The sequence below is a fragment of the Triticum dicoccoides genome, chromosome 7B, assembly GCF_002162155.2.
Source record: "Triticum dicoccoides isolate Atlit2015 ecotype Zavitan chromosome 7B, WEW_v2.0, whole genome shotgun sequence".
Taxonomy (NCBI): Eukaryota; Viridiplantae; Streptophyta; class Magnoliopsida; order Poales; family Poaceae; genus Triticum; species Triticum dicoccoides.
Genome location: NC_041393.1, coordinates 226,033,514 through 226,041,705, shown reverse-complemented (window position 1 = coordinate 226,041,705; position 8,192 = coordinate 226,033,514). Strand labels below are relative to the sequence as shown.

Genomic DNA, 8,192 nt, shown 5'->3' with positions numbered 1-8,192 from the left:
CCCATGTGGTTTTGGGATACTGCTCAGGCTTCCAGTAGGAACCATCAACATTCATTTTCCTCTCGAACCCAACACCCTCTTTCCTAGGGTTTCGGTTCAGAATCTGCTTTTTGAGGACATCGCAAAGTGTCTGATGTCCTTTCAGACTTTTATACATCCCTGTTTCAAGCAATGTCTTCAACCTAGCATTTTCATCAGCAATAGTAGTGGTATCCTCAGCAGAGGGGTTAGTTACCACATCAGTAGTTGAAGACAATGCAGCAGTAGCAGCAGTGGAACATTCAACAACAGAGGTAGCGTTATCACGCTCAATGCATTTTAGACATGGTGGTTCAAATCTATCTAGAGCGGGACTGATCTGTTGAGCGCGAAGTGACGCATTCTCTTTTTGAAGATATTCATGAACCGCTCTCAATTTCTCAAGCTCTTGCTTCCTTTGAAGATAATCATAGGATAGCTTTTCATAAGTGGTTGAGAGCGTCTCATGAAGACTTTCAAGTTCTTGGTACTTAGCATGAAGAATTTTTATGTCTTCAACTAAGGACTGTGAACGTGTCATTTCCGCGTCCAACAGGTCATCGCTTTTGTCTAACAGTTTTTGAGTATGTTCCATAGCTTTTTGTTGTTCAGTTGCAATTTTAGCAAGTGTTTTGTAGTTGGGTTTGGATTCACAATCAGAGTCATCTTCACTTGATGTTTGAAAGTAAGCATCACGTGATTTTACCTTGGCACCACGTGCCATGAAGTAGTAGGTGGGAGCAGGATCGTCCTTGTCATCAGCTTCAGCGTTGGTGTGGAAGTCATTGTCTTCAGTGTTGAAGATGGACTTGGCAACATAGGCTGTGGCTAGAGCCAGACTTGCAACGCCAGGGTCGGACTCCTCTTCAGACTCCACCTCCGCCTCCTCAGAAGCAGATTCTTCCTCTGAATCCATTTCCTTGCCAACAAAAGCACGAGCCTTGCCAGATGAGCTCTTCTTATGAGATGAAGACCTTGATGAGGACTTGGAAGAAGACTTTGAAGATTTCTTCTTCTTGTCATCAGAATCATATTCCTTGCTCTTCTTCTTCTTCTTCTCATTGTCCCACTGTGGACACTCAGAGATATATTGTCCAGGTTTCTTGCACTTGTGACATGTTCTCTTCTTGTTGTCATGAGTGGAAGCTTCATCATTTCTTGAGCTAGATCGTGAAGACTTTCTGAAGCCCTTCTTCTTGGTGAACTTCTGGGACTTCTTCACAAGCATAGCAAGTTCCTTTCCAATGTCTTCAGGATCATCAGAACCGCAATCAGATTCTCTTCAGATGAGGAAACAACTTTTGCCTTCAAAGCACGAGTTCGGCCATAGTTGGGACCATACATATTTGTTTTCTCAAAAAGCTGGAACTCATGTGTGTTGAGCCTCTCAAGTATATCAAACGGATCGAGTGTCTTGAAGTCAGGGCGTTCTTGTATCACGAGGGCAAGGGTGTCAAAGGAGCTGTCAAGTGATCTCAGTAGTATCTTGACGATTTCATGCTTGGTAATCTCAGTGGCGCCGAGAGCCTGAAGCTCATTTGTGATGTCGGTGAGGCGATCAAACATGAGCTGGACATTTTCATTGTCGTTTCTCTTGAAGCGATTGAAGAGGTTGCGAAGAACACTGATCCTTTGGTCTCTCTGGATTGAGACGCCTTCGTTGACCTTGGATAGCCAGTCCCAGACTAGCTTTGACGTTTCCAGAGCACTCACACGGCCATACTGTCCTTTGGTCAGATGACCACAGATGATGTTCTTTGCAGTAGAGTCCAGTTGAATGAACTTCTTGACATCAGTAGGGGTGACACCTTCACCAGTTTTGGGAACGCCGTTCTTGATGACATACCAGAGGTCGACATCAATGGCTTCAAGATGCATGCGCATCTTATTCTTTCAGTAGGGATATTCAGTTCCATCGAACACGTGGCAAGCAGCGGAGACTTTGATTATCCCTGCAGTCGACATAGCTAAACTCCAGGTGGTTAAACCGAATCACATAGAACAAGGGAGTACCTTGCTCTGATACCAATTGAAAGTGCTAGTTATCGACTAGAGGAAGGTGAATAAGCGATTTTTATGAAAGTCTTCAAAACGTGGAAGTTTCGAAGACAAACAATAGAAATGACCTAATTGATATGCAGCGGAAGATAAACTACAACAAGCAAACCATAGTCAAGTATGCAATAATGTGAAAGTACAAAGACTAATAGCAGCTTGGTAGTAAGGATCAGGATGGAAGATAGTATGAAGCCAACCAACGATAGTAGTCAAGAAATAAAGTCAAATAGGTACGACAAATAGGCAATGACTTCACGAAGACAAACTCAAAGTAAAGGGAGGGACAGGATAGAACCAGTCACTTGTTGAAGACACAGGATTTGTTGGACCAGTTCCAGTTGCTGTGATAACTGTACGTCTGGTTAGAGAGGCTGAGATTCAACTCAGAAGACCGCGTCTTCACCTTATTCCCCTTGAGCTAAGGACACACAGTCCTCGCCCAATCACTCTGGTAAGTCTTCGAGGTAGACTTCCGAACCTTCACAGACTTCGTTCACCGGCGATCCACAATGACTCTTGGATGCTCAGAACGCGACGCCTAACCGGCTGGAGGATACACAGTCCTCAAGTGTAATAAGTCTTCAGGTCACTCAGACAGAAAGACTTCAGTGATGCCTAACACTCTTTGGCTCTGGGTGTTTGGGCTTTGTCCTCGCAAGGATTTCTCTCTCTCAAAGACTTCCAGGTGGGTTGCTCTCAAACGACAAAAGCCGTGAACTAACTCTGAGCAGCCACCAATTTATGGTGTAGGGGGTGGGCTATTTATAGCCACAAGGCAACCCGACCTGATATGTCCGAAATGACCCTGGGTCACTAAGGAACTGACACGTGTTCCAACGGTCAGATTTCAACACACACGGCAACTTTACTTGGACTACAAGCAAAGCTGACTCATCCAGCTTTGGATAAGATTTGCTCTCATTGTCTTCGCTCGAAGACATAGGATTTGGGTTGAGCATCACTTCAGTCATTCTGACTTTGTTCACTTGGGTTGTGCATTTAACAGTACGGTGGTTCCTATGACTCAACAAAGAAGAAAAGGAAACAACGAAACAACACAGTCTTCGCGCTCCATAGTCTTCACTCAATGTCTTCTCATGTCATAGTCTTCAATATGAATATCTTCACATACCACCATTATCGTCAATGTCTTCATACATTTTTAGGGGTCATCTCCGGTAGGTAAACCGAATCAATGAGGGATACTACCTGCGCTATCCTGTAATTCTCACAAACGCATTAGTCCCTCAACCAACTTTGTCGTCAATACTCCAAAACCAACTAGGGGTGGCACTAGATGCATTTACAGCTACTGCTACTTAGCACCAGCATGCTTTTTTAACGCGCGCTACTGCTAAAGTTCAGTGTATAAGGTTTTCCCTAGTAGTGGAGAGGGCCCAGAGATACCTCTCCGAAACACGGAGTGACAAATCCTAATCTCGATCTATGCCAACCCAATAAATACCTTCGGAGACACCTGTAGAGCATCTTTATAATCACCCATTTACATTGTGACATTTGATAGCACACAAGGTGTTCCTCCGGTATTCGGGAGTTGCATAATCTCATAGTCTGAGGAACATGCATAAGTCATGAAGAAAATAATAGCAATAAAACTAAATGATCATTATGCCAAGCTAACAGATGGGTCTTGTCCATCACATCATTCTCTAATGACGTGATCCCGTTCATCAAATGACAACACATGTCTATGGTCAGGAAACTTAACCATCTTTGATTAACGAGCTAGTCAAGTAGAGGCATACTAGGGACACTCTGTTTTGTCTATGTATTCACACATGTATCAAGTTTCCGGTTAATACAATTCTAGCATGAATAATAAACATTTATCATGATATAAGGAAATATAAATAACATCTTTTATTATTGCCTCTATGGCATATTTCCTTCAACGGGGCCCTCGTCAGCAAGGACCGCGCTATGACAGAAGGCAATCATCATGGCCCACGGGCTTCTAGAAGACGGCGCATCCCTCGAAGACGGCCTCAGGGGCGGGCCAGCTTCCAGCAGTCGGCCCCTCCTTCCCCTCGGAGTCTGCACTCACCCACTACGACAAGACGGAGCGTGGCTACGGTGTGCGCTGACCAAGCGGTCACCTACCCGCCTGACGCGGGACTGTAGCCATACGACTCATGACGCGGCCTCCGCCATCAAGGACAGAGCTACAGCGAAAGGCAATCAGCGTGGCCCGCCGTCCTATCGGCCGGATTCTCGGCAACCGGCGGGCCCTCCAGAGGCGGGCCCCAACAGCCGATGGAGAACCCAGCGACCTTAGTCACTAACGTCCGGGTCCTACACCCGGTCGTATTACCATTGTACCCCTGGGGGTTGGCCTATAAAACCCCCCAGGGCTCACCCATGCAAAGGGTTCAGCCCTCATTCCACACATCCACATCGTAGCTAGGAGAAGAGAGGTAGCTCTACCCTTCTTCCTCCTCTAGCAACACAGCTCAAGGAGCAACCTTGTACACTCTTGATCATAGTCATCATAGCAGGACTAGGGGTGTTATCTCTACGGAGAGCCCCGAACCTGGGTACGTCTCGTGTGCTATTGAGCTCGTGCTCACTCTCGCTTCCGGGACCCGACAACATCCTCATGGTTGCACCCACGATAAGCCACTCCCTGGCATCTGACGTGTGATTACCACGACATCTGGTGAACTTGTGGAGAGATGATCGCAGTGGTTGTGTCGCCTTGCCTCAGCTGGACGTCGTATTTGTTGGTCTGCAAGACAAAGGCGCCTCTTAACAGGGTCGGCGAAGGGTGGCGTCGTCGAGGGCGCGTCGCCTTGGCAGGTGCTACGCCAATGTCCTATACGTCGGTGACCTGTTCGCCATGGGCCTGTCTCGGGGTATGTGGTCAAGCTCCGGTTTCGCCACAGCAATGACCCCTCACCAACGACGCAACTCATCGCCGGATCTTCGGGATCATCGGCAACGCGATCCCGCTGCCATCGTCGCCGTGAACACGTTTTGTTCTTCTCTGCATCTACGACGCCTCCGGCCCGGCGCCCCTACGAGCGGCTCGCGGCAGCGCCACTCAGTGCGCGCCTTGCGAGTCGACACCGTCGCCGTCGGCCCGTCACTGAGCTCGGGACGTAGCCAGCGCCACCGCCGGCATGGGGCGCGTCCGCTCGAGTTCCTCGACGCTGCACCCTAGGCGCGTCTCCTCTTGGCCGCGTCCGCTGCGTGCAGTCACGTCCTGGGTGTTTTTCTCCTTCCCTCGCTGTGCGTTCACCTCACGCGGCGGCCGCCGCCACGATTCGCTCGCGAGCTATGCGTGCCGCCGCCGGATATGGCCATGGTACGTGTCTTCACCAACGAGCGTGCCACCGCCGCGGGCATGTCTTCATGATCTTCCTGATGCTGCTGTCACCGGCGCGTCTTCCCTCGATGCGTACCTCTCTCCCGTGAAACCAGATAAAACAATGGAACAAAACAAAATACGTACCCTGGGAACAAGAGAGAGACGAGGGCGTGCTAGCCAGCTGATGATGCCTCCAGCTGCAAACGCCTCCTCATGTCTGGCCATCATCATCGATGATTGCTCCTGCTTGAGGTCAGAGGGGCGCGATTGTCACAGCCGACGTGCCGGCCATGCTTGTGCCATCTCGCCGGCCGTCGTTTCTCGTCATCTGATCGGCCACGGGGCTGCCATCTGCACCTGCATGCATGGGCCATGCGGAATCAATCGGCCCATGTACTAATTAAGCACACATATAATAAGCAAAGTGAAAGTTAAATATGGTTGGGCAAGCTAAATCACCGGTCAATAGCCCATTAAGCCTCACTTTTGATCAAGGGCACTCCTTGCTCCATGCGTTAAAAATGTATGTATACCGTATCATCTGGGCACATTATCGTTAAGACAACTCTTTTTTTTAGAATTATATATTCTCATTATCTTCGTACTATATATAGTAAAAAACTCGTCGAACACAATGAACTTTTCAAAACTTCACGAGAAAATGTTACAACCAAAAAAACTTGTGGTGCATATGCGGGTAGCACCCTGCGTGTAGAAATAAATTCCGATCGAGTAGCAAATCACAGTCGACCGGTCAGGCCAAATAGTCAGATTGAATTTTGATTCACGATCGATCATCAGTCGACGTAGACGCCGCAGGTCTCTCTGATCTCGCCTTGGGTGCCGGTGAGAACGCCAGCCCTGCCCATGTTGATCATGGCGACGGCAAAGTCGGCGAAGAAGATGTCGAGAGAGGAGGCGTTGTTCATGAGCGCGACGTAGGCGCCGGTGAGGCTGTCATCCAGCAGCGCGGCATCGGAGCGCAGCACCGCCCGGTGATTGTACACGGACTCGTAGTATCCCAGGTCGAACTTGTCCACCGTCACATCGTCCATGGGCACCACGCTCGCCATCTTCTCCGCTGGGCACTTGGTCGTCAGCGTCTTCCCGTACGCCGGCTCCAGCGAGGGGTCCTGGTCGCCGGCTCCAGTGAAGTTGTAGAGCCGCTTGGAGAAGGACGAGCAGTGCGTCACTCCAATCGTGTGCGCCGCTGCATCCATGCATTGTATGACATGTTCAGTCAGGTCATCGGAGACAAAGAACAGCGCGATCGAGTTATGAATGATTCTTTCGTACCGGAGAGGACGACCATGTCCTTCATGGTGAGGTTCTTGTCGGCGAAGTACTCGGTGAGCACGGTGACGTTGCCATCGGCCGGTGGCAGGTTGGTGAGGGCCTCCTCCAACATGGAGACGTTCCCGTCGCGGCGCCCGGTCTCCACCTCGTAGTGTGGCCCAGCGCTCTGCGCCACGACAGCTTATGATGAGCAGAGCAATTTCAGAATCAATGGAGTACTAGTAACATCAAGGAGTACGTACAAAATTGACGGCGTCGCGCGCGGCCATGGCCATGATGTCGGCGCAGGAGACGACGAGGGGGCATGCTTTCTCCACCACCTCCTTGATAGCCTCGATGGCCTCGTAGCCGCGCACGGTGAGGTTGGGGTCGGCGTGCTTCTCGGCGGTGCCGTTGTGGGAGTTGAGCATGAGGGAAGCGTCGCAGCCCCGGACGAAGCAGTCGTGGAAGTGGAGGCGGAGAAGGCCGGCGCGGAGGGTGGAGTCGGCGGCGAAGATGGCCTCAAGCTCGGTGCGCACAAGCTTCTCCACGCCCGGGCACGTCGTGTTGTAGTAACCGTACTGCAAATCGGCCTGCGCAAAGCTGGCCAGGAGGCTCGCCGCCGCGACCAAGATCAAGAACGTGGCGGAAGCCATGGCAGAGGACTCGATGAACCAATGTGCGCACGGTCTGATCGAGCAAGGAAGAGGGAATGGATGGATGGATGGATGGATGAAGATCCTGGTCGATCGTGGCTGCATTTATATGGCGATCGAAGATGTAATATGGATGCTTGAGTTGACCTTGCAGAGCACAGTTCGTGCTCGCCATGACCGTCGACAAACATAGCAAACATGCCATGCGTGCGGACCATTACCAGGGCAGCTCGATCGTCTCTGTCATTATATTATAGGGGGAATATATTCGAGCTAGGGGGGATGAATTGGATTATTTAGGACTACTTGAATAATCAAACTTATAAATGAGCTGCTAATTCCGTGCTTTGCGGCGCTGCTAATTCTGTGCTTCGCGGCGCTGGATACTGTTCGTTTCGTTTGTTCTTGTATGTTTGCCGATTAAATGGACTAGTCAACATTTTGTTTTGACACTAAACAGCCCGACGAATTCCTTGATTGATAGTAATAACTACTCCTTCCGTTTTAAATTACTCATCGTGGTTTTAGGAACTTTGCCGCGCCCCGATAATACCAGGCTAATAGCTTTCAGTCGGCTAACACACGTTAATCAATTATACTTTTGTGCTACTTTAACGGCAAGCTTATGAATCTGTCCGCTGATATAATGGTAAAGCTAATGAAAAAAAAATTGTGCTAAATAAAAAACTATATTGATATCCTGAACCATAACCAAGCTCCAGCGGTGTAAATAAAATAAGTTGAAAGTTCCACTACAGGGAACATGTCCTAGAAGCGAAGTGCATTACAGACATTAGTAGACAGAATCATATACGCAAGTTTAATATTGGACTCCCCATGAAATCGTACAAAAATAA

General features: G+C 49.3%; 1 protein-coding gene across 1 annotated transcript; it reads right to left on the bottom strand.

The window, feature by feature from the left end:
* Positions 1-5,972: 5,972 nt before the first annotated feature.
* On the bottom strand, positions 5,973-7,387 carry LOC119336060 (peroxidase 1-like). The gene is made up of 3 exons (XM_037608097.1): positions 6,943-7,387; positions 6,701-6,866; positions 5,973-6,614 (listed from the first exon to the last, which is right to left on the bottom strand). The coding sequence occupies exons 1-3, from the start codon at positions 7,333-7,335 to the stop codon at positions 6,202-6,204; spliced, it is 972 nt and encodes a 323-aa protein (XP_037463994.1). The 5' UTR covers positions 7,336-7,387; the 3' UTR covers positions 5,973-6,201.
* Positions 7,388-8,192: the final 805 nt, after the last annotated feature.

Excerpts from the sequence above, each read along its gene's own strand:
- LOC119336060 (XM_037608097.1), bottom strand. The coding sequence starts at position 7,335 with ATGGCTTCCGCCACGTTCTTGATCTTGGTCGCGGCGGCGAGCCTCCTG. Across the intron at positions 6,867-6,942 it reads CGCGCGACGCCGTCAATTTT|AGCGCTGGGCCACACTACGA; the intron begins GTACGTACTCCT and ends GTCGTGGCGCAG. Across the intron at positions 6,615-6,700 it reads GGACATGGTCGTCCTCTCCG|CGGCGCACACGATTGGAGTG; the intron begins GTACGAAAGAAT and ends GCATGGATGCAG.